Source organism: Ambystoma mexicanum, chromosome 6p (assembly GCF_040938575.1).
Source record: "Ambystoma mexicanum isolate Mex_15411 chromosome 6p, UKY_AmexF1_1, whole genome shotgun sequence".
NCBI lineage: Eukaryota > Metazoa > Chordata > Amphibia > Caudata > Ambystomatidae > Ambystoma > Ambystoma mexicanum.
Genome location: NC_090935.1, coordinates 1454823982 through 1454850753, shown reverse-complemented (window position 1 = coordinate 1454850753; position 26772 = coordinate 1454823982). Strand labels below are relative to the sequence as shown.

Sequence of the window (26772 nt, the reverse complement as noted above, 5' to 3'; positions counted from 1 at the left end):
CTCCTTCCTAATTGTTGAGTCTTTCATTAATTATGAATTTGCTTATGCTTCATTGGACCATCTGTGTGTACTGTTCCATCAGTACATGTCCAACATGCATTGGAAGAGGTACTGCATGTTTGAGGAAGTTTATTTAGAGCACTTTCACTTAACCATCCTATCTAGGGTAGGTGTTTGCTTGTCTTTAGTTGAATTTAGTTGACAAATCCAGGGAATTCGTCCATTCTCCCCAAGGGAGAGTCACCCGTTGAGGCTAGGGAGGTGAGCACCCTCCGCAAGACCCTCCCTTGGGTTTTGGGCAAGTGGGACCTCAATGAGTGACTCCCCTGGTGTAAATGTCCCCTGTGAAATCTATACTTTCCGCCTACATGGGGGCCACAGCAGTTATAAATGTGATCAGACCTTTTTATTTGACTAATTTCACTGCTGAACCCTCCTCACACTCGACATCTTATAATCAGAAGCACATTCCCTCTTGTTACAGAGAGTCCCATAAAAATGCTGAAGTACTTAGTTGTGGGAGGGGATTTCCTGACGTCGATCAGAGCAGCGGGGGAGGAGATGCAAAGAGCGTAGAGACGCACAGAGCGGACACTGGAGCATGGAACAAAGACAGCCGGGAGGTGGGACCACGAAGAGAATGTGGTGGGCCTAGAGCCTGCGCAACACTGCCGAATCTCGGAATGCCAGAAAAAACTCTTCAACCCGTGAACTGAGATCCACAGAGAGAGAGAGAACAAGGACTGGCGAGGCCCTGAGAAGGGCGCTATAGCAAGAAGTAGTAACGCAGCAGGCGGAGCCATAAGCCGCAGACCGCTGAATCACTGACTCTTCCTGGTAAAAGCACAGCGAGAGCACAGGTACACAAGCTGCACAGGAAGAAAGGAGGCGGGTGGTTGAACTCTGCAGGGAAGCCCAAACCATGAGTCCTTCACCGGCTGGTGAGCCCATGAACAATCTAAATAAGGACCCAAGTGTCCAGAGCCACAAAGAAGCTAGTAAAAACACTAAAGGCCAAGAGAGCCCTGTTGAAGGGTCCCATCAGGAAAAAGGGATGCAAACCATGCTGGAAATAAATAAGAGAACCCCACAGGTTGGAGATCCGTATACAGCCTGTAGAGGGGCTGAGATGTCCCTAGGGACACGAGGACTGATGTAATGCTGAAAGTCATAGACGTGGATTGAAAAGCATAACGCCCAGAGGTCGAAGGCTCGAGTGAGCAAGTTGGCTCTTAAAATACAGCGGGACTAGGCCGAGCACTCCTTTGGATACACTACTTGGAACCTTAAGTGAACTGAGCTAACGTTATTTGGAACATTTGAGAACCTGTCATGAACTGAGTGACTATTGCAACAAGCAGAACTGAAATAGCCTTGGAGTTTGAACTTTGTGATTTTTTTTAAATTTGAAAACTGTTGTGATGTCCCAGGCCCAGGGCCAGGAGCCGGGTCCTGGGATGAACATTTGAGCTGATGAGTATCTACAGGAGAGGGGGTCAGCCTGGAAGCATTGACAACCCCCATTGTGAAAAATATTTCTTGCATATTTTTGGTTTTCCTTTTTTAACTCGTGATATAGGGCCATTTAGTTGGACCAATTAAGACAGAGGACTGATATTTGTGTTACTTTACTTCCTGACGAGCACCTTAGTTTATGTTCGTAGGAAGTGAACTCCTTTTTAGCAGTAGGGCTCAAAGAGTTCTCCTTTAATAAGTTGAATCATTTCCTCTGGTCTGAGTCTTACTTGTGGTTCGCCACCATGACTATGTCTCTTCGACTAGATGCTATGCTTGTACCTAAATATTGACTCTTTTCCATGGGAGGTTTTTGACCCGTTATCGAGTAGATATAAATTATTGTTGGTTGCTTTGGTTGGTTGTTCCCTCACATTGTCATTGTTTCTGTCAGCCTGAATTGGCCTTGTAGCAAGTGTCTCTGTCGTAATGCTATTTAGATTTGTGAAATCCTGAGATTTTTACGGGAACATGCCCTCCTCAAGCCATGTCTGTTGTGACATCCGCTATAATTGCAGGTACAGAACTATGCAAGGATTTAACTAAAGAGCTAAAGCAGTTAATTTGTGAAAAAAGGCTCACTGCAACTATTGTTTTCACCAGCCTTCTTAAATAAAGTGAGTATTAAACCCTCATATCATCCTAGGCTGCACCACCCGTGTCATCATGTTCTGCTATTTGCTTTGGTCTGTGAATGAATTCACTTTTGTAAAACTGACTGATTGTTTCTCTTGGTTTATTTAATAGCGTGCTTCATTCTTATTGGTCAATGTGCACCTTGTCCTGTATGCAGACTTTTTTCTGGGTCTTTCACTGAACTACTGTAAATATTCTTATCTACGCTTCATCGATGTATTAATTTTCTGTAGGTCACTTTCTACACAGAAGTATTCACTGATTTCTATAAGACTTCTCTTCATAATACTGAAATATTTTTATTTTTCCAACACTGTTGCTGAACGTCTTGAACTTCTGTTTGCCTTACCTTGTCCGATCGAGCTACAGATAAAGTTTTCTGATGCCAACACTGTCTCACGTTTCCCCTCCCAAAACAATGTTCTATGACTAAGTCACTCCTTTGTTGCCACGAAGCAATGACTCAAACAAACTGGTGTTTCTAAGTTTAGCACACTTCAACATCAATTTGCAAAACTTTGACAGGTGCATACTTGTGCGGTGGAGGACCGTTATCTCATCCACAAGTCCCCACCAGAACGCAACTCCTGGTTATTTCTCAGTCCTTATGCAGATAGCCGCGGTGCATTTTACTCCTGTTATCCACAGTCTCCCACATGGAACAGTCAAGATGTGTCTGTCATTCCTCTATGAGCTGTAGATTCACTACGATTTGTTTTACTTAGGTCCTCTCATTGCCACATCTGTCTTTTCGTTACGAGCCAATGAAAAGGAAGATCTTTACTCTGTTGAAAATACTGACTCTGAAAGAAGACCTGGTGTGCACCATTCCCCCGGTGAGTACTTCCTGAAAAAAAAGAATCTTTGTTTACAACTTCTTTTTGACAGTTGCCCTAGTCATGTCTTTGTTTCCTCTTCTCAAACTCCAAACCCTCACTACTGTGGCAAGCTGTTTTTAGGCAAAGCCGATTAGGCGCCTGGTGTTTCGGCATGTCACCTTTGGTGCAGCTCCCATTAAGGAGCGCCCTGTTGGCCATGGCCAACAGGGAAATGCTTGCGTTGGGGTAGCACTGCTAACAGTAATATCCCGGCACAGAGCCCTACCTGCTCCGTGATGTTCCTGTTTGCTTCAATGTATTGTCACCCACAGCACTAATAACTGCAGTGCTTTAGGAAACAGTATATTTAAGCCAAACATTACGCGCTCAGTACATGGAATCCTTTATAGTTACATGTACTCAGCGTGTGGTGTTTGGCTTAAATAGACTGTCACCCAAAGCACTGCATTCATTAGTGCTTTGACTGACAATCTATTTAAGCAAACCGTAATATCCTGGTGTGATAGGTTGCTGCGCCGGCATATTACTGTTAGCAGTGCTATTCCGGCGTATACAGCTCTGGACACGGGCAACAGGAAGCACCTGAATAGGAGCTGCGCCTAATAGGCTTCTCCAGAATTTCTAGTTCTATAAATAAGAGTGAATATTTCTGATCAATGCTCTATCTCTTTGGTGTATGGTGCTACAGTTATTCCTAAGCGTGTGTCGGGGCGTCACATGAAAAGAGGGCTGACTGCAATACAATCCAGTCTGCCTGCTACAGACACTGATGAAAGAGGCATGCAGGAGGGAGCGGGTAAAAGGCTGTAGCACCGCCGAACCTTCGGGTTGGCCCCGTCAGTTAAGAATGAGGTTTCCAAGTGAATACCAGGTAATAGTGCCCAGAATTTGCTCAGAGTCCTTGTTCCTGATTTTCTGAGCCACATAGAACCTTCCCTCCCCGTTGCTAATATCACATGGTCTTGTTTGCACACCTTGGTACAAATGCATGATTAGATAAAGATACATGCAGAAGTCGATTTGTACAGACTGGGAGCAATAAACATGTCCAGTACCAGACCCACATGCAAATGTGCTCAAAACCTGCCTGAGAACCGTGATGTGGCAATTTGGTTGCGATGTTCTCCTAGCCTACATACTGTTAGAATTCCAGGTTTCCAAGTTTTGCTTCTTTCCCAGATGGTATTTGAGGGGACCATGCTGGGGTAGTTTTAAATTGTTTTATTTCCCTTTTCAGGAGATTTATAGTACAGGATGAGATCGATTTTGGGTGAAAATATCCATGTATATACACTTGTAGGCAGACAAGACTAGTGCTAGAAAGGGCTTTCTTTTATGACCAAAAGGACCATCCCTTTTTGGTCAAGGGCAGCATCAGAATATGAGAAATATGCTTAATGTTTCTTGAGGTGGCGGGGGGGGGGGGACCTCAGGATTTTGGGAGCTTCAAATGTTTGTAGATTCTGTGGGACGAATCAACAATAGAAACTCTAACATTTGTTCATAGTCTGTCCCCAGCTTGAATCTAAAAGAAATGTGTATTGTGTAAGATTTCTCTACCTTTGTTATAATGTAGTATTTGGACTTATACGATTAGTGGAAGCAAGATGTCTTTTAAGCATTGCAGCAATTGATTTTGTATTTAATTTCATCATTTGTATAGACCCTTTCACCATGGTTATGGTCCCAACGCGCTGTAGGTTGGAAGCCCTCGCGGACCGAAGTATGGGAAAGTTAGGAGGTGCTAGTATGTGTGGGTGTCTAATGGCCATTAAAGGTTGAGGGCTTGACCTAGTCCCCGTTAACCACCCATGTCTAACATGCATGTGTATAGTTGGAGATAGGTATACTAGGGAAATAAACTGGCGGGGGGGTGTTAGAGGATAGTCTATTATGTGTAGCTACAGTTCGAATTTCTGTCATGAAAGGTAGCTATATTCTTATCGCAGAAGTGTTGTGCAAAGTGTCATTCGAGGTGTATGTGAAAGTAGATGCTTGCAGGAGTGTGGCCGTGCTTTTGGCTAATTCCAAAAGTGTAGATTGCGAGAGGAAAAATGCATTGGTTATAATCAAATAAAAGCCTAGAATTGGTACATTTGAAAAATATCTGGATTGATAAATTATGGAGGATGCATTCTGCATGCATCCAGCTTTCATTAAGTGGCTACATTCAAGACCCCAGTTAACCGTAAAGGCAGCATCTGTTACTTATTGCCCATATTTTTAAACAATGTTGAACAATGTATAAATTGTAATGTGTGCTTTGATGGTTTTAACAGCAGAATAAAGCTTGTTTTGATTAATTGTAAAGACACCTGCATTCCAAGTAGTGGTACACATTCTGCAATCGCCTAGAATCCATAACTTCGTCGGTCTCATGGACTCGACTAAGTGCAGCATTCTGGTCAAGTGCTATTCAAAGAAAATCACAAGAGATTCTCTGGTGCAAAGGCTACAATCTGTGGAAAAACAATGGCTGCCCTGACAAAATCCTCCAAGAGCAACACCCAGGTCACCCTCCTGAATTATTCCAATATCAGCACATTGGCCAGCCACACAAGTCTTATAAGTGTAACATGTTGGTTACCCTAATGGATATTTATAGAGCAAAAACATTGGTTACACTTATAAATCATCTAAGAGCAGAAGCAATGGCCAACTTTCTAATAATTTGGTTCAACACTTTGGCCACACAAATGCCCCCAGTGTGATACGTTGACAACCCCTCACAATCCATCTAAGAGCAAAACATTGCCTACCCCCTAAATCCACCTGAGTGCTATTTACTTGACTAGTCCAAGGATACAAAAACGCCTCTAGCAAATCTGTAAGCAGAATGAAGTCTGAAAGTGGATATTCCAAACAGCTGGCAGTACACTGAAGAAATATATGCAACTCAAGAAAACGTTGAAGTAGATTTAATAATACACACTTTGGCTTCCAGTGGGGTTTTAACGTATAAAAAAGAAAATCTTCACTGAGGACACCTCCTGTGTGTTTTTTTATTTATTTTTTTGTGATATCACATGCAAGGCAACACAAGCAATACAGGAACATACAGCCATTAGATCCAGTACAATATGGCGTTTCATTAGCAAGCAGTGGGTATTAGGGCGGTGGGTCGAGGCTCGGTGCTTTGTAGACCATTAGGAGGTTGGTGGTGGTCGCACTATCCCTGGGAATAGTTCTGCATTGTCAAAGAAGGGGGACCAGGTGTTGTAGAATTTCCCCATGGCTTCCACACGAGAGGCTGTAATTTTCCCGTCCACTGCTGTATACCAGCATTTCACCCACCACATGGGGTGAGCCGGGCCTTCTGGATGCTTCCAGAGCCCGGGCAATGGTAATTTTAGCTGCATTGTGAAGGTGAGTGATTAGGTCAGCCCTATGCCCCGTGAGTGGGAACGCGCCCCTTCACGTGTCCCCCAGTAGTACAATCCCCGGGTCCCATGGGATTGTCAGGCCCATGATTACTTTGATTTGGTCCAATACCTCCCTCCAAAATTGCACTGATTTTATACAAGCCCATAAGAGGATGGAACAATGAACCCGTGGTGACAGCCCTGGATTACTTTTATTCAGAATCTCCGGGTGATGAAGCACACATTTACAGCCCCTTCTTTGTTCGTGATACATATTGATGTTTTGTGCGTACAAGATCAGATACTTCCCCAGTCCTCCAGTTCCAGCTCTCTCCATATGTCCCTTTCCCACTTTAGCATGTAATTCTCCTTCTTACTGGGGTCACCCTTTTCTAAGAGCTTATATAGTGTGCTGATGTCAATGTAAGTTCTAGCGGGTTAAGTTCCGTACTCCCTCACATTCTAGTGGTTTGTTTTGACAGCCAGTGTTAGAGTTGCACATATCGAAATCTTTCTGTTTCCGGGATCTGAAATTTGTCTTTGCATTCCATAAAGGTGAGTGGGACCCCATGTCATTGACGTGTGTCAATTCCCCCCCTTGTGCAATGCATTAAATCCCGCCAGGTTGTGTCCCGGGGTGAAGTCTGGATTGCTCTAAACTGGGGTGAGTGGGCCTAAAGATCCCCTCTGACCCCACCGACTTGTAGCTCTTTTCCAGCACTGGACTGTGTTTTTAGTGGCCATTAATGGGCCTGTGCCCGGGGTTTGCGTACTGCCATGAGATGTGGCAAGGTGGACAGGGAGGTGGGGGATTGCGCTCCAATGCTCTGTTATCTGTTTGCATCAGGGTTGGTTACTGTTAGTCTGCCATATGAAGGCTTGTGATAGTTGGGCAGATAACCCAGATCTAGTGACATCGCGGACCCCAAGGCCACCCCCTAAAGCCCATCTGAGCATTACTTTTTTTGCGACTGTTTTTTCTACCCCATATTTAGCTCAGTATACTCTTTTGTAACTTTAGGAGCTCCCTGGGTGTATGGCCACTGGCAATGCTAGACACTGATAGAGCAGTTTAGGGACCAGGTTAATTTTTACAGCTGTAATTCTCCCCAGCCACGATAACACCTGTTTGTCCCACCACTCCATATCGCTTAGGAGGTTTCGGAACAATTGCAGAAAGTTGACCCAGTGCGTTCTCTCAGTCCTATGCTGGATGTTCACCCCCAAGTAGGTGATTTGAGATTTGGCCCAAGGGATGGGGCAGGTGTTTGTTAATGTTTCTTTACTCTCATGGGTGATGTTTATTCCCAAGGCCCTAGACTTCCCATAGTTAACCCTGAAGCCTGATGCTTCTCCAAGTGCTGAGATCTCCTGCCTGAGCGCTTCTAGGGAGTCTTTGTTCTGTTTCAAGGAGAGGAGAACGTCATCAGCATACGTGGAGACCTTAAACTGGTTCCCACCCAACTGCAGCCCTTGTATTCCTGTATTATCTCAGATCCTAGCTGCGAATGGTTCCATTGAGAGGGCGAATATCAGAAGGGACAGGGGGCATCCCTGGCGGGTGCCCCCGGGGATGTGGAGCTTGCAGGAGTGCCTTCCGTTTATTCTCAGAGAGGTGGTGGAGTGTTGGTAGTTAGCCATGATCCACTTCACAAACTTCAGGCCAAACCCAAAATGAGTAAGAGTTTTCTTCATGTAGCCGCAATCCAACGTGTTGAATGCCTTATGTGTGTCCAGCGAGATCACGGCCATCTCCACCTTCGTTCTTGTGGCACATAGGGTGCGCCTAATGTTGCCTTGGGTTGTGCGACGCGGTATAAATCCTGTTTGTTCTGGGTGAATTAGGTCTGGGAGGACAGTCGGGGAGGACCCTAGGTAGCCTGGCTGCCAGGACCTTGGAAAATATTTTCGCATTGTTGTTCATTAGCGTTATGGGCTGATGGGATTCGCAGTTCTCTGGGTCTTTATCCGGCTTTAGGATAAGTATTGTGCGGGATTCCTCCATTGATGGGGTGAAGCTACCTGTGGTCTGAAAGGAGTTGAAGAGCTGCACTAACCGTGCGGCTAAGATGTGAGCGTTGGTCCTGTAGAACCTTGCAGAAAATGTCAGGCCTGGGGCAGCGTTCTTTAAGTGTTTTTATAGCTGCTAATACTTTCAGGGTTATCAAAGGTTCGAGCGACTCTGGGTGATCAGCTGCGGTTGGTTCGGTGGGTTGGCTAGATGGGCATCGCACAAATGGTCTCTTACCCATCATGACATCACTGTGATGGGACAGCATGGCATCCCTTTTGTCACCCTCGGAGGACAACAGGGACCCATTTTTACCCCTTAAAGTGAGGATTTTATTTCGGGTGTTGAGCTTTTTTAATTTGTACACTAATATTCTATTAACTTTGTTACTATTTATATAGTAAAACTGTTTTGTATATGCAAGAGCTTGTGTGGATTTATCCGCCAGGTGCAATTCTAAGGCTGATTTAGCCTTTTTGAGTTCCTTACCTGTCTTAATTGATTGGCTTCGTTTGTGTGCTACTTCCAGTGGCTACCCTGTCCTCAAGTTTGTTCTGCTGCAACTTCTGTCTCCTCTTTTGTGCTGCTGCACATCCCATTAACATGCCCCTGACCACTGGTTTCATGGCATCGCATAGCACTGCTTCTGTGCATCCCGCCGAGAGTTTTCCTGGAAGTAGCAAATCAATGTGTTAGCTATTTCCCCCTTGGTTACCTCATCTTGCAATAATGAGTCCTGCATCTTCCAGTGCCATTGTGCTGGCTTCGGGAGACCGTCTACCCGGCCTTGGACTTGTACTGGTGCGTGGTCCGAGATAATCCTCAGGTGTATTTGAACTTCTTCTAGGCAGGGGAATAATTCACTGGATATTAAGATTAGGTCTATTCTAGAGAGCCCTTCATGGACATGTGAGTAAAAAGTGTAGTCACGTGCACCCTCATTAGAGAGTTGCTACACGTCTACTGAACCTGTTTACCTCAAGAATTTTGTGAAATCTATTGCCTGGGCAAGGTCTTCTCTTGTTGGGGGTAGGGTCTTTCGCATTTTGGGTTAGTGACTAAGTTGAAGTCTCCTCCTATAAGAAGGCGGCCTTCCGCGAATGCGACACTGTCTGGGAGGAGTGTTCAGAGAAACCTATCCTGTGCACTATTAGGGCAGTAGATGGAGGTAAAAGTCATGACTTGTTCTAATAAGTACCCCTTAACCAATCAGTATCTACCCATCGTGTCTCGTTTTACTGTGACTTGCGTTAGTGGCACCTCCCGGCTAAAGAGCAGTGCCACTCCCCTCTTCTTCTCTCCTGCTCTGGCAAAGTATCATTTGTTAAACCGCCTGAAGTGAACGCGTTTTTCATCCTCCGCAAGGAGGTGAGTCTCCTGCAGGCAGGCTATGTTAGCTGAAAGCTCAGATAAGCTGCGCTCCACGGGGAAAGTTGAGGCCCTGCACATTCCAGGTTACCATTCCGAGTTTCCCTAGTTGTGTCCACCATCCCGCTTACACCATGCTATTCCACCCTCCAGTCCCCACCCTCTATCCCATGGGCAGGAGAACAGACGACTCATGCTATCCCACCTCCACTGCTGCTTTCTCATGGAGTCTTCTAGGTATTCCTCATCACTGCGATCCTGCTGGCCTGTGGAGTGGTTTATACAATGAACTGAAGGTGGTCAGGAGACGAACCCCTAGAAGACTCCATGAGAAAGACAATAAGATACAAATTGGGGCTCCAGATTTGAAAATGCACATACATCAGAAAGGTGCTTATGAAGTGAATCAAAGCCTGAATTTGTCCCTGAAGATGGTCATTAGGACCGAAATGCATTGGACATTAATACAACAGGCCTTTTTTTTCTGTGGAATAAATAATTTCCAAAAAACGCACGACGCACTTGAACTCATTTGTGGAATAACAAAATGTTGCTTTTGAAATGGGAATATAGAACAATTTATGAACTTGTACAAAAGTATATGAACTTTGAAGTGATACATCACACGGCTCCTTCCAGCCGTTTGGGTGACTCTACCCAAACACGTTTCTCCTCTTTTTGCTTTATACTCCACTGTGCAAGTGGAATTCTATCTTGCAACAGGACCAAATAGTTCAAATAACAAAGAACTACTATCTTAGACATAACATTAGCACATCAGTGCCCGCTCAAACCTAGATAAAAATCTGTTGTCAACATTTACAACACTGATTTACACTGGTGGGTTCAGAATGATTTCAGAGAGCAAACACAAATCTGTCTCAAGGAGGATTTGGAAACCTGGGACGCGGTCCAAAATTGCTGGGAGCTATTTAGCTCCTGCTTCTAGCCTAGGATAGCCTACTAGTTTAATACCAACAGCTCCTTTTGGCTTCTGGGGCCAACTGATGCCATACAAATATACCTATGTAACATGAACTTTCTGTATTCGCGAACAAGTATTTAGAAGCATTGGAGACCTCGGCAAGACAATAATATTATGTATTGTATATAATAAGGACAAAAAGTTAGGTTTGTGGCACGCCACATACTAAAGGTCTGGTTCTTGCTAGCTTTAGCTCCTGCTCACAATCTTAAATTCAATCCCTGTGGGACATTAAACAGACACACCCTTTGTAATGGGCGATACATGCAAGAGCGCATAAACTCGCTCAGCTACTGCAAATGACAAAGCGATCAAAGAAGCATTCTTGGGTATCCTACCTAGACCAAAAGGCTTACCATGCAACATTTGTTATTGATGCAGTAGTCACAATTCCTATAAAAAGGGGGATCCTATTCAACGATTCATACCCATTTAAGCAGAAGGAGAGAATATAATAGCTACTCCTTACGCAGGCTGTGCATCCAACCATTAGAAACTTTAGAATTGTCATAAATTGTATTTTATGAACAACCCCTCCTGAAAGTGGTGAATGGATGTTGGTTTTTCTTTTATGTAATTTTTTGGTGATATTAATTTAAAATGTCCTTGTACTTGTTTTTCTCTTTCTTTTTGTATCATGTTGTGTGAAAGGTTTGTGTAAACCATAACACAAAAAAAGGAAACCACAAAGTGGCTCATTCCAAAGCTGAAGAAGACCTGCCTGTTGCCTCATTTGCCATTATAAATCACCAGGTCTTTAGATAGCTAGCCAACGGTGGCCTAAGAAAGAAATGGTCAGGTGAAATATTTATAGGAAACTGCTGATCTGTCGAAAACCAGAACATCTCACTAGGTGAAAAGTACATTGTGATAATATGGCTGTGAGCAAAACTGTAAATGTTCAAAAGCTTGCTTTACTCTGTGTAAAATGCCAGATCTTAAATTACATATGGATGTTTCTGTGCCGAGACCCATACGTATTCAAATGTGCAAGCAGAGCACACTGTTCAATCGGGATTACAGATGGAAGAGGCTGGGGAATATTTGAACTTGCCTGTGTGATGCCAAAGGAATAGTGGTGCTGAAAGAATTTCGATGTGCAGGCCAAGTATGTTTTTCAAGCCCACCTTATATTTGAATGCTTCTTCTCCCCTCTACCCAGTCATCATCTGGCTTTCTACTGCTATATGTGCACAGAACCGTTATTTGGTACATCCAGGAGAGCATACAAGTCACACAGACCACAGGAGTGATGCCTCACTTTGTTACCCAATGGTCACATCTTGCTTCCAACGTCTGGTCCCTTAGACTAAGTTGCAGACCCGCTTCATCCTCCACAATTGGCTGTCAAGTGCAATTGCTGTATGGATTTATGTGTCCTTACGCTGTCCTCTGTTCACAGCAGTCTCACCAGGCAATCCAAGCAAAGGAGTTAGTGAGTCAGCAGCAACATTCCTGCAGTGATTCTTTATTGCGTTTGAGAACTGTGTGGCCACCAGGACTCTTGCATTTTACTTCAGAAATGTGAAGCTTCTGTAAGGCTACTTAATTTCAAGCAAGACCCATAGTGGCATAAATATCGTTGACAAAATGTTACCTTGTACCACATGTCCGCAATACAAATTTGTAATAAGTGAAAAACAATACACCACACCTCTTTGGGCTTGAATCTAGGCAGGGGCATCTACTGTAATGGAGCCAAATGTTGGTAAATTAATTCAATCTGCATTAGTCAGGCCGCTGTTTGCTACTGACTAGAAGGATCTTCAGTTTATGTTGATTTTAGGATCCCTAACCATTACAATATCAAATGTGATCCTCATTGCTTTCCCTATTTTGTTTCCAGCTCTTAGTTATGACCAGGTTTTCCGGATAGAACAAGAATCGGACACAAGTTTAATAGAGAACGCTTGCGCAACAGGTGAAGAAAACAGCACCAGGCCCAGCTCTGGTAAGTTCCAAATATTCTGAGTTGTTGCAAAGATGGCTTTGAAAGGAAAATGGCAGCTCAGATGTGTTAAAAATGCTTCAGAGGGGTTTCATTTCTTGGAATAAACAGTCATTCATCTCATTCTTTGAGTTTTCAGTCAACCGTGCTAAATGATGTGCATACATTACCAACACGCTTGTTTAGGTCTTTTACTCACAAAACCATGACGTGTTTATAGACGACATAAGCGTGTACTGAAATGCCCTTGCATGACAAATATATAAACATCATTAAAGCAGAGGAGTTGAAACTTTTTTTTCAGGCCAATTGTGTTTTAATATTTTGTTTTATAATGGCACCATTGCCTACATTGCCTTGCACCATGTTCAAACACTTTAGGTGATAGCTTTCAAAAGGCAGGCCTCTCAGGTACAGATACAGTCCTACTAGAAAAATCACATATCTGGCATAATTCTGAGATTAACCAATAGATGTTCACATTGTTTGTTTGTTTGTTTGTTTGTTTGTTTGTTTAAGCAAGGCCACCAATGGAAGGTCTTCCCTTCCTGTTTCATAGGTCTGGGACCAAACAAAACTCAAATGACCAGATCAACCCATGCTATTTTCCTGTAACTTTTAATAGGTTGGTACCATAAATACCATCATGTACCAATGTACTTTGGTTTCCATGGTTTAATTGTTTACAAGACTATGAAGCCTATGAAAGCCACATCTCTTTTCAGAACACAATTTGCAGGGGAAAACTTCATAAAATGTAAATTTCTGATGTGAATAAATACAAGAACAAAAGCATGTGCACAAGAAGTGCGCAAAACTAGATGCATCGATATGAATGTACAAAGACTCTTCTACTTATTTACATGAAAGGATGTGAATAGAGCTGATTTAAGTATTGAAAACATGACATATCAATTCCATGGAGACCAGGAGATTGTGTTTATGATTTAAGCGTGAGGGAGATGTTGAGATTCGTATTAGTTATATAATATTAGAACAGGGTAAAGGGTTAACCATGGGTAGAAGAGACATCACAGTACAGATTCAGAGACCAGCAGCATTTCTTTTAACTATTCTTGTGTTCACGGCTCAGAGAAAGAAAATCTTCCTCGTCTTCCCGGTGGTTTGTTAGTATAGTCGCAAAATATTTTTGCCAATGCAGAAGGTGACAAGCATGAAGACCAACGGAGGGGACCAACGGAGGGGCGGGGGGACAGGCAGTCACTTTGAGCATTCATGAGAGCCATGTAGGTACCCAGGCAAAAAGGGTGCCAGGCCAAGTATTTGTTTGCACTCCATTCGCTTCATTTAACATCTTCTCGTGGAGTGTCTGTATTTCATTAAGAGCTGCTTCAAATATTCCGTTTGGTGCATCCAGTCCTACTGTACAGCAACTGCTGCCAATTATTGAACACACCCCTCCCTCCAGGGCAGTAAGTAAGTCCAAAACATTATGATTTTGAAGTGCCAGGAGACGCAGTGCCCTTAGTTCTTCCTTTACTGCATTCAGGCCTTTTGCTGTTGAGTTCACAAATCGTAGTAACTCATACTGTGTTAACTGCAACCGTTTAGCATTGGCTGCTTACTGCACTCCGGATAACAATAAGGAAACAAAGAAAGTGGTTGCTTTCGAGAAAGGTGATCCTCTGCTGGAATTGCTGCCAGGCTTTCTGCACTCTTTTCCGACCAGTAGTTATTTCTACGTTTCTACCAACCCTTCTGAATCTACCAGAAATGCCTTCAAGGCCATCTCCATATCCTACAAAGCCAACATTACCTGAGCTAAAGCAGCATCCTACAATTCTAGGATCAATGACTCTAAATCAAGTTCCAAAGAAATCTTTGCCATCTTTAGGGAGTTGGAGAAACCCGCCTCTTCTTCCCCCCCCCCCCCCCTCCTCAAGGACGAAAGATGGTGCAACAGCATTCAAACGGCCATGCTAGACAAACTTGACCTGCTTCAAAACAAAATTTGTGGACATCAAAACTTTCTGAGCCTGTTCAAGAAGTGGATCCATTTTCTGGTTTTCTACACAATGAACTCAAGCGGTCCAGGGAGCCCTCTGAACTGGACTACTTCTTAGTATGACTGTCATTTCACCAAACCCTGTTTTGACATTTCATTGGCTTCCAGCGTTTCCATCTTCACCAGCAGGATTTTCTCACATATAAGTTGCGCTCTGGGCTGGCCAGGTCTCTAAACATGAGTGTTCTGGACGTTCAACAAGATTACCTTTACTTCTTCTCTTTAGTCCTTGTCAATAATTTCTGCTCTGACCTCAAGTGAATATTTGTGGGCCAAACCTGACTTTGGAGCCATTCTTTCTTAGGTTCACTCTGGTATCTCCATCCGCAAACCAATCCGAATCATGGCTTGTCCTCTGGAGTGAATGGTGACTTCTTCATTCCCATATAAATCACACCGCTGCTTCCGGAGTTACTCTTGTGGGTATTCGGGTGTTCTTTCAGTCTCACTAGCCTTAACCTTCTTTCTGGCAGCAGGTGGCCTAGATATCTGGTCTACAGGATCCCACGCTGACGCCACAAGTCGCAGATGGCTCAATGAGCACCAATCCTCCTTAGCCCAGGCATCCCAACCCCCCAGGTTACTTTATATATACTGAATATTGACCCCTTCAGTCTAGATTCTGACTTGTACTAGGGGCGAAGAGTTAAGGCAAAATGCCTTTTCTGTCTAACCTGCCTCAGGGACTTCCTTGACTGACCCGTCACTAGCCAGTTGTTAGTTATTTAAAAAAGATAGTGGATTGTGCTTTTCAGACACAATGCCCAATTCAGTCTCCTTGCTCTCACACCCTCATATTCCTCTCCCATCTTGATGTTCCCCCTCTTGCTTCTCTTCACTCTTAAGCTCCGCCCCATTCTTCTCCATTCATTGCATCTTCGTACTCTTTCACTCCTTCTAAGCCTCTCCTATACCCTTCTATCTAACTACTCCTACACCCACCACAGTACTACATCCTCCTCCATACTACTACTGTTCCCTCCTCCACACATCACTATTCCATCATTAACACTACTCCCCCCACCTCCATGCTACTACTCTACACTAATACTCTGTTCTCCATACTACTACTTCCTCCTTCATAGTTCTACAACTCCACCTCACCTTCCACTCAAACTCCATCCTTTCTTTCACACCCTACTCTCCCTCTCTTAAACACACTAGCCACTCTTTCTCGCACAATCACAACACAATAGCACTTGTACTCACTAAGCAATGCCTTACCTGCTCCAGAAATTGCCCCCACAGTCCACTTTAATGTTCTTCCTTCTACTGGTCTCTTAGTCTGCTGCCTCCTCTGACCTGTCATCACCCGAACAACTTACACCTTCCTGCTTCATGAGATCTCTTTGAAGCCCTCCCATATCCTCTGGTTGGTTTGCAGTCCCTGGCCTAAATGACCCTGGCTTCCCCGCCAAGGAGGTATTTATATTGTGCAGTAAGCCCCCCCCATTTCTCCACCAGGGCCACCGCGTAACACTAGTGGTTTGTGTATGGGGTATGCGTCTGGCATGGCCTCCCCTAAAATAAATCCAGTCTCTATTTCGTGTGATTTTGTCTTTTGTCCCTGGTGGTCTAGGGGAGCTGCCTCCGTCTCCCCACCAGTCGTGCTGAGATAGGCATGTGGTGCGCGTGATCCTCACCAGCCGCATAGGTGCTCCAGCCCCTTGTTTTGTTTGCTTCCCTTCAGCGATGCCTGTATGCAGCTCGCATATGACTTAGAGCTGGTGTGCAGGGCCCCTTATTCTGTCCCTGTTGACTCTCACTCTCTGGTGGGTTTTGGAAATGCTTTTATATGGGGCACTGAGCATTTTCTGTCTTACTAGTGCTATTCTCCAGTTTCTGTGGTGTTTCAGGGAAGAAAAAGACCAACTTGGCCAGCACTTGGGTTTTAAGTCACAGGCCGATGCAATTTGCGACTGTACATAAAGAAACTGTCTCATGGAGAGGGGACAGGTGTTGGTGCCCTCCTATCTGCCACCATCCCCCTCTCGGGTAGGACTGGCCTTGGATTCCTCCCTGGACGGCTTCCCACCCCAGGGTGGGAGGGGTTCCCATCCCCTGTTGACAAGGTTGGTGTACTGACCTTGTCCATTTGCCAGTGTTAGTGGCAGAACTCTGGAGAGTTCGATTTACAGCGCCTGCACTGTACTTTTTTTTATTTTCTCTTGTCTTTGGCCGCTTCACTGTGCTTGGCTTTGGAATGTTGCGACCACAATGCCCACTATGCAGCTGATTCCAGTTTTCCATCACTTTGTCGACACCACAGCGTTAAATTGTTTTAGTGTCAGAACCACAAAAGTTCAATTCCTCTCTAGTGTCCTTCATGTTGATATTGCTGTGTCTTTAGAGTGGTGTGACCACAACTCCTAGATTGCACTTCAGGTCTTAAGGATGTAAGCCATGTACGCACCATCCCCAATTTTGGGGACACGTGCAGTTTCGTGCCTAACAATCCCACCTTCGCAACTTATTTTCTGTAAACATTTAGAACCTTTTAAGCCAGCTCTCCTGAGCAATCCCTCTTTGTCAGAGTCCTTGACATAAGGGGAATACAGGGATCAGCTTTGCTGTCTCACAATTGCATCCCGGTTGTGAGGTTTCTCCCAGATTTTTTCATGGGCTCATGCTCTCATCTCCACGTTTCATTGCACCCACTACTCTCCATGCAGCCTCTTTGGAGTCATAATTTCCGTCTGCATTGCTTTTGTTGTATCTCCGGGACCTCACTGGGCCTTGGTATCTGAGTAGATTGGCAAAGCTTAGATTTCCAGTGTGGCCTCTGCCTGCTCACCAGAAATTCTCAACAGAGCCTGGCACATCTCTATGCATCATGCTCACTCTCCACCATGTATCTACTGCCTCACCATCCGCTGGGACATCTCCTATCTGCGCAGCCTGTGGCTCCAGGCTCCACTGTCAGTGTCATTTGATCGCTGTCAGTGAAAACAGACCTTGTATTTCCAAGTTTCCTTATCACGGGTAGCAAATGGGGTAACTTCGTCACATAGCAGACAATCGGTAGTGTATGTAACTAATAAACTGTCAAATTGACATGCCGAGCCTCCGTTATAAGAAACATGGTGCCTGCAGAATGCCCACAACCCAGTGCCAAATTGTAAAGCTTGGAGCCAAAGCCTTTTGTGTAGCCCTTGCCATTGGTAGGTTTATCCTATGCGTGTGGTCCTAAATACTCAGGGTTCGCTTGCAGACATAGATTACTTGCTTGGATTTTTTGTGCTTGCTTGAAACAAACACTGGATTTTATGGTAACTTCCTTCACTTCATCTTCAGTAGGCATCACCTAATGCCTGTGGCACTCAAAGAGCAGGTGCTGGCTGACTGGATTGCTGTCCTCCATCTTCAGCCACTGCGAAAGCAGCGTTACACAACATAGCCACATGGACTCTCCAGGTGCCAATGATGAACGTGGTAACTGGCCGGAGACACAGGGCCTCATTACGAGTCCGGCGGTAACCGAGGTGGTAAAACCACCTGGTTACCGCCGGACTCGTATTACCATTCTGCCTCCGTGATTCCCGGAATTACCGGGGCATTACAACCCCGGTTTCCCGGGAATCACGGAGGCGGAATGATGTTAATCCCCATTCCCATTGAGTCCTACGGGACTCAATGGGAATGGGGATCATGGAAACACCGGCAGCATCTCGTAATGCTGCCGGTGTTTCCTGGTCCGCCTGCAGGCGGGCGGTGTTAAACCCGCCAGGTCAGACCTGGCGGGAACATCACCTCCCGCCTGCAGGAGTTGTGATCGCCCGGCATGGAAACAACGGTGGCGGCGGGTTTACCGCCACCGTTGTTTCCATACCGGGCGATTTGTAATGAGGCCCACTGTCTCACTGCTTGGCTCACTCACTCACTCATCCACCCACCCACCCATGTAACCATTCGCTCATCCATGTATCCACTTTGTCGCTCACCCAACCTCCCACAAACCCATTCTTCTATCCCACCACGCATGCACACTTTCATTCACTGCACCATCCGCCCACTTATTCATTCACTGATCTATCCTCCTGCAAACCTAGCCTATCACTCTCCAAGGATCCACTCAATCACCCTTCGAAATGACTTATTTGCCCACTCACACATCCTTTTACCGACTCACACTTGCACATTCAAGCACTGTCTTATGCACTCTAACCACGCACCTGCTTATCCACTCACCCCATATCCAATCAACGACCGCTACTGCTGCACCATTTGACCACCAAGTATCTCACTCTCTTCTGCCCCATCTAACCACTATCTCACTCCTGCACCATCTGACCACAAATGAACTCTTCCACCTATCATCTGACACTTGTGTTCTCACCTATGTACTCATTCACTTGTCCATCCATCCACCTAACCCGCCATCCTATCACCAGTCCATTCAGCCCCTTATCCAGCTGCGTATCCACTTTTTACCCATCCATCTATCCACTCATGCTTTCACAAATCATCCACTCCAGTGTGCACTTTCCTAGGCCTATCCAACTGCCTGTGTACCCACCCATTTGCCCATCTACGCATACACCCTCCCAGCCATCCACACACCCATTTTCCCTTTACCGATCTACTCATTCACCCACTAACTCCTTCATTCATCCAACCGCTCAGTAACCAATAATGCAAAAAACAAGCACATCTATTATGAAGTAAGCATTGCCAAAGCCAATAGTCTTGGCTTTTGTCAGTGCAGCGGAGTAGTAGCATGGTGGAGGACAGCTCATTCTTACTTAGGTTTTTGCATATAAGACATTCTTCTATGTGTTACCAAAGGCATCTTCACACATGCAATTGTTTTATTTTTCCCAAATATTGGTGCTTCCTGTTTGGCTTTGTCCTGCAACTTTGAAATAACATGCAAGCATATAGTGGTAGACCAATGCAAATGCCCAAACTGTTAACTTTACCAACACTAGTTTCCTGATTAGTATTACATTGAAAATATAAGCAGATGGTAGCTTTAATTTTTTGGGCATTTGTCAGTGTAAAAAAAATATCATCTGCATGTGCACTGTTGAGCTAAGCCGTACATCAATAAAATAAAATAAGTATTAAACCAAATATTTGTTGAGGATGGTTGGAGTGCGTATCAGCGAGGAAAAAGGTAGAAATCCCTTTTAGCACTATCAAGAGAAGGCTTGAGAGAGTCCAAGGCAGAGGTATAGTTGCAGGTTCTCATGAGAGTAGGGCACCTCCATCTGCACAAGAGTCATTGCATGTCAGTGCGCAGACCACATATGAATGAGAAGACGCAAGGTTGAGGACTCTGGGATTTAGGGGTGAAAGTTTGCAGTGTGGAGTGAGAAGAGTCGTGAAGTAGGGAGTGGAAGATGTAGAAAGCTGTGTCAGTGGAGTAAGGATCTGGTGAGGAGGAGAGTGAGAGTTGAAGGTCAGAGAGGAAGTGAGAAATAGCAGAGGGTTTCCATTTACTCTTGGAAATGGGAGAGCTAGGTGGGGAGAAAAGGTTAGAGGGAGGAAAGATAGTGGTGATGGATGCAATGTAGTGGTCCGAAAAAGAGATGGCATGAGAGAAGTGTTACTTTCTGAGAGAGAGAGTTGGAGATGAACAGGAGGCCAAGAGTTACCCACAGAGTGAGTGGGTAGGCTATGATTAGAGTGAATAGGGTGTGAATTGAGAAAAGATTGAAGGTCGGAATATTTGTGGAGTGTTACGAAAATTAAGGTTAAGGCCCCCCAAAAGGATGAGGTGATGTGACGGAGAGGGAGAGAATCAAGGAGCTGTCAGAGTTCAGCAAAGAATTGTGCGGGGGGGGGCACACAGGAGGGCGATAGATAGAAAGGAAGTGAGTAGAGTGAGGAAGAGTAATAGCTGAGAGTGTAAATTCAAAGGAGGTAGGAGGGGCTGTGGTGTTGAGTTGTGTGAGATGTTAGGGCAGGAAGAAAATAGGTGTCCAACACCACCGATTTTACCCGTCACACAATGAGAGTGAGAGAAGTAAAGTTTGGAGTCATGAAGGGCTGCCAGGGTAGCAGGGTCAGAGGGAGAGAGAACCAGGTTTCACTGGTAGCAAGGCAATCAAGGAGAAGGGAGCTAGAGTGAAAGTAGTCCATGATGAAGGAAGTATTTTTGCAAACGGTCTGAGCGTTCCAGAGTGCAATGTTCAGTTGATGCCGCAGAGATCAGTCGAGGAGATTACTTTCAGAGTTGTAGAGGCAGGGTGGGTAGGTGAAGTGGAGCGGTCTCTTGGATGGTGTTGTTCGTTACAGGGGGCAGAGGGTGTGGGGGACGATGTAGAGACAGTGGCAAGTTGTGGGTTTTATGCTGGGTAAAGGAAAGGTGCGTGGTGTAGTGCGATTGGTGAGACCATAAGGAGAGAATAGCAGGATGCGGAGGATGAAGAGAAAATACATTGAAGTTCAGCTGTAGTCCGGGGTAGCTGGCAATGTGCTAGGTTGACTTTAGTTGGTACCAGGTGGAGCAGGAGAGCAGGTGGCATAAAGGCTCACGTGTGATTAGGCACAGAGGCTGGGAGTAAAGGTTGTGAGATTGCCCTTAACAGTTTGCATATTGTAAATGTGCACAATTACAATATGAATTCATCATAAGTCCCTAAAAACACACATCCATCCAAGAGAACCCACTCTCAAAATATTAATGTTCATAATACACCAGTACAAATGAACTTTAATATGCAATTGTCTCACCTAGACCTCTGAACGAGCGGGTTATTTATTTCTCTTCCTATTAATGTAAAGGCGTGACAACATTCACCTATTTCTCAAATGCCTTTTTTTAGATATTGGTATTTGTAATGTTTCAAATATCTCAACTGCAAATAACATGTGATATTGATGTGGTCATTGGTTGTTAGGGGAGTTTTCCTGAAGTCTACCAGCAGGTGTGAGACTCTATAAAACTATCCTTTGGTATACATGCCCCAACTCGTAGTATATGTCTGTACTATCCAGAGGTTTGGTAGAATGTCAGAACAGCCAGTCTTATCAGCCAGGCTTATTTTATGAGGAGGATGCAGCTTGTAGGCAAGTACAATGAACGCATTCTATACATTAGCCCAAAGAAACTCTTACACACTGGAAGTTATTATAAAATAAACATTTATTTTATATACACAAGGCAAGGTAAGTAAATACTATTTTAGACTAACCAACACAAATAGAAAACATAAGGAACACTTTTTCAGGTGACTTCTTCAATAGTAGTGGCTTGCGCCCACAATGAACACAGTAAAACGACAGTTCCACCGCTTGACTAGTAGTGGCTTGCACCAACAATTTACAAATGAATTAAACGGTCATTTAACTGTGCAAATTCACTCCCGACAACGGTCTCTTGGAAGGAAAAAGGGTTATTCAGCACTAGAAACAGCAATCTACTAATTGGTAACACTTTTCAGTGATTCTAATGCTTTAGCAATCCAATCCCTAACTAGTCAAGAGTTCATCGGAGTCCGATGAGGAGGAGTGCAAAGTCTTATGTAGCAGCAGAAAAGGCACTTTAGTTTAAATAAAAGGCTTTAGTGGAATACAGAAGTTAGTAGGGACCTTGTAAAGGACTCCCTATAGGAGCACAAGTTGTTAAGCCTGGGCAATGGGTATGGGTGGCCACCCACACTCCTGGTATCGCACTCCAGTCACACTGGAGCGACTATTCGGCTTGAGGAAAGTACTACCTTGAGCCCCACAGTACCTTAGGGTGGTTGAAGAAAATGCAGCTGGATTCTTTCCTGTGCAGCAGCGATGGGCCCAGTCTCCTGTTTCCTTCGTCTGGTGACAAAAGGAGGCACTCTGGAAGGGTAGCTGCAGTAGCAGTCGCGAGAAAGGACCCTCAGCAAGGTATTATTCGGTCTCCCACGTCGGTCTACGGTTTTGGTGCATTTTTACAAGCTTCAACAGTGAATGGTTACCTCCTGGTCAATCCGCCTCGATTCTTCAGTCATGCACTCTGGTGAGATGACATTGAAGAGGGGGATCTTGCCTCTGGAGGTCCAACGGGAGCTCACCAAAGTTCTGAGAGGATTTGTGCACTGGAAGACGATGCACTGCAATTGGGTTGGAGGTTCCCTGGTATTCGCGGTTTGCGGCCCTGTAAGGTCACAGCACGTCGTGGGATGGCTCGTTCTGCAACTTCTTTTACAGCTAGTCTGTCCCACCAGCCAAAGGGAAGGAGCCATCCTTTTCAGAGCTCCTCTGTCGATAGGAAAACAGGGTCAGGACAGCAGTGGTCTCTTCATAGTTACTAGAAGGGTCTGCCAGTGTCTCTAGTCAGCTTCTGCTTCAGAACTTCTGTTCCAGTAGTCGACTTTCCTTCTGCCGCATGAACCTCCCCTTTTATTCAGATTTCCTATTCATTCCTCTGCAAACGCTCCCTGCAGTTACAGAAAGGGGTGGGTAGCTGGTCAATAAGGACAGCGCGCCCCCCCCTTAGCCCCTCCCCCCTACTGGGAACTGGTTCAATTCATGCACATGAGCATGAGTTTCGGGCTCCTCCCATGCTTCCTGTCCTCACAGACGCACTGGAGCCTTGGCGGGCTACACAAAGGGTTCATGTCAAAGGCAAAACTTAAATTCTGACCTCCTACTCCCAGAATGGTAGAAGAAGGGCTTACAAAGGACAATCACACAAGAAATGGTGAAAAAAGAAAGGAACCACTATGTTAGAGCATAGGTGCCCCTCCTGTGCATACCTGCAGCTGTGACTGAAGCCTGTGGTAGAAAAATGCACAAAAGTCGGTTGAACATGCCCACTGCCACCAGCCTTAACTATAGGGTTGTCACTGTAACCAAAACGTTACAGGAGCATAGATAAGGGAGATACTAGGTATCTTCTCAGCGCTCCCCATACGGTGGGGTGTGCTGATCTCTCAAAAGTAAATGTTTTAGGAAGGATTAAAAGTATCCCTCTCCTTAAGAACAGTAGTTATTTTCTTAGGGAAAATGAAAGAATATAAAAAGTGAACTCAAAGGGTCCCCAACAACACTGCATATAAGGTACTGTGTGCTGCAAAAGTGAAATGAAATGATATTATATTTTTATCGCGCTCATACACAAGTGTTTCAGACTGTGACCAAGCAAAAGGGAGGAGAACGGGTGAGAACAAAAACAACTATCTTACTAGGCCCGGTGACATTATAAAATAATAAAGGCAATACAGTGGTAGTGCAGCCAGCAAGTGGCAAGTGCTAGGTTTAAGCAGATGAGGTGTATCTGATAAGTGCAGAAGAGAGGTGGGTGGGGGACTGTATGGGTACAGATACAGACCCTAGTGCAAGGGGTGGCCCAGCGGCAGTGCAGAGGGGTGGCAGGGTGAGCAGGTACCTGGGCCCGATGGACAGAGGGTAGCCAGGTGCCCGGTGCAGAGAGAGAAAACAGATCAGCAGAGGAGACGAGGGGCAAAGGCAGAAGTGAAGAGGAAGGTTTTGAGGTGATCCAGAACCAGCAATGGTTCTCCTCAAGTTTCAAGGTGGCAAGGAGGCTGTTCCAAAGGGAGGCCCCAGCCGAAGACCGAGATCTACACCCAGCTTGTTTCTTTAAAAAATGACTGACCCTGAGGGAGTTGGAAGTAGAGGAGCGTAGGCCTCGAGAGGGGAGGTATTTACGGTGGGATAGTTGAAGGTTATTTGGACCCAGGCCCAGAAAGCCTTGTGGACAATTGAGCGTTTTAAATGTACTCCTTGCATCCACTGGCAGTCAATGAAGGGATTTCAGAGCTGGAGAGACACAATCCCAGGGCTTGAGACCAAGGACAAGACTCGCAGTCCTGTTCTGGATTAGCTGTAAAGGGCGGAGAGTGGAGGCAGGTAGATTTAGAAAGCGGCTGTTACAGTAGTCCAACCTAGAAAGAACCAAAGCTTGGGAGATAGTGAGCTTCTGAGGGAAGGAGAGGAAAAGACAGAGTACAGCTGAGGAGGTGCAGTAAGAAGTTTGACTTTTTAGAGATGTCAGAGATGTGTGCGGAGAAAGAAAGTGTGGAGTCAAAGATGACCCCAAGGTTCTTGGCCTCGCAGGTAGGGGTAGAAGGAGGGCCAAGGGAGGCCGGCCAGAGAGTGAGGGGAAAGGATGGTGAAGGTGTACCAACGAGGAGGATCTCAGTCTTGTTGGCATTGAGACAAAGATCATTGGCGGCACACCAATTTTAAATGGCGATTAGGCAATCAGATGAGAGAAGGAGAGGAGGGGGCTGAAGGAAGCCTGAAAATGAGTTTGGTGTAATCGGCATAGCACGGGAAATTAGAGCAGAAAATGGAAATGCAGTAGGCGAGAGTTGCCAGGTATTGGTTGAAAACCCAGGGCGAGAGGTTAGACCCCTGAGGAACACCACAGGTAGACAGGGAGATAGAAGATAGGAAGGACCCACTTTGTACCTGCGAGGAGCGATCCGAGAGGAACGAGGTCAGCCAGACCAGAGCATGATCGGTGATACCCAGGTTGTCACAGAGATGGTTGGGCAGGGTGGTATGGTTAACAGTGTCGAAGGCAGAGGAGAGATCAAGTAGGATGAGGACAGAGGGAATGTTGGAGTCAAGGTTGGAGAGCAGATCTTCACGGATGTTCACGAGCACAGTTTCCGTGCTTCTGGAAGCTCTGAAGCCAGATTGGTGATCATGGAAAGAACCAACAGAATCAGAATTCAGGTTAAGCTTCGAGATGGCCAGCTTTTTCAGGAGTTTACCCAAAAAGGGATTAATGGAAATTGGGCGATAGTTAGCCAGACAAGAAGGGTCAGCTGTGGGTTTCATAAGGAGAGGATGGACAAGGGAGTGCTTCAAAGTGGAGGGGAAAGATCCAGAGGCAAAGGAGACGTTGCAGAAGTCGGCGAGGGTATCGATGTGGTCCTTAATGTTTTTAGAGGAGCAGGGATGGACCTGTTTTGATGAGGCTTTCATAGATCACACTTGTCTAGCGACCTCATCAGGGGAGAAAAGAGGAAAGGAGGGGAAAGGGGGTTGGGGGTAGCTGTAGGAGGGTCAGCAAGCAGAGAAGGGGAGCGGAGGAGAGGGTGGACGGAGGAGAGGGTGGACAAGATGTCCAGGGTTTTAGAGATAAAGTGAGAGGCGAGTGCATTGCAAAGAGCCTGGGAGGCGAGGGGAGGGGTGGAGACTGCAGTAGGGTTGGCCAGATCCTTACAGATTTTAGAGAGTTCAGCCGAGTTGTTGGAAGCCGCAGCAATGCAGGCTTGAATGTGGACTCTCTTCTTGATGTGGACAGAGTCAGTATTGCCTTTTGAGTAGGCGGCAGGCCAGTTTGTCAGAGGATTAACAAGAAGCCCTCCATTTCCTCTCAGCCGCCCGATACTTAAGCTTAAGTGTAGCTAGGTCGAAGTCCTACCAAGAGTTGACTTCAAGCGGATCCTCGTGACAGGGGCAAAAGCATCAAGAGTAGCAGAAATAGAGGAGTAGAGCAGGGACAGGGCTGTGTCAGGGTGTGAGTCAGCCCGGGGTGGAGGAGGGGGGGAGAAGGTGGTGGCAAAAGCCTCGACTAACACATGCTTCATGGGCTGGGTGTCTGAGAAGGTGGGTGGCAGTCTTGGGGCAGTCTTGGGGTAGGCTTGGCTTGAGGGGAGGGGAGGGAATGGGAGGGAAGGGGAGGAGATGGACAGATGAGGAGAGGAGGCAGTGATCACTCCAGGAGAGAGGAATGGTGAGGGGAGTAGAGGGCGAGGCCAGAGGAGATCAAGCCATCAAGTGTGTGACCAGCAGAGTGAGTTGGGCCAGAGCGATAGAGAGGGAGAGTGAATCGCAGAGTTTGCAAAAGAGCGCAGATGAGGAACAGGGAGCTTCAAGATGGATATTGAGGTCACCAAGGAGGAGCAGTTGAGTGGTTGAGGCGTGGAGGGACGAGGAGAGGTCTGCCCACTCAGAGAGAAAAGAGGTGATTTGACTAGGGGGCAGGTGGAGAGTAGCAACAGTAAGAGAGTGGCTAGGAGAGAGAGAGCTTGCAGACAAGGCATTCGAAAGAGGAATAAGTCTGAGTGGGGATGATAGAGGCAGTAATCTACTCGGGGAAGATCAGGGCTACATCCCCTATGGGCCGGGTGGATCTGGGGGTAGAGAGGATCTTGCAGCCATCAGGGAAGAGAGTGTCAAAGCT

At 45.7% G+C, this 26772-nt stretch overlaps 1 protein-coding gene across 2 annotated transcripts in view; it reads left to right on the top strand.

Moving 5' to 3' along the window:
* LOC138510523 (zinc finger protein interacting with ribonucleoprotein K-like) overlaps positions 1-26772 on the top strand; it is a 206070-nt gene that overhangs the window by 51700 nt on the left and 127598 nt on the right. For both annotated transcript variants that reach the window (XM_069626238.1, XM_069626237.1), the window contains exons 3-4: positions 2877-2987; positions 12563-12667. In XM_069626238.1, the coding sequence (XP_069482339.1) occupies positions 2877-2987; positions 12563-12667 (216 nt within the window). The remainder of the gene's footprint in view (positions 1-2876; positions 2988-12562; positions 12668-26772) is intronic.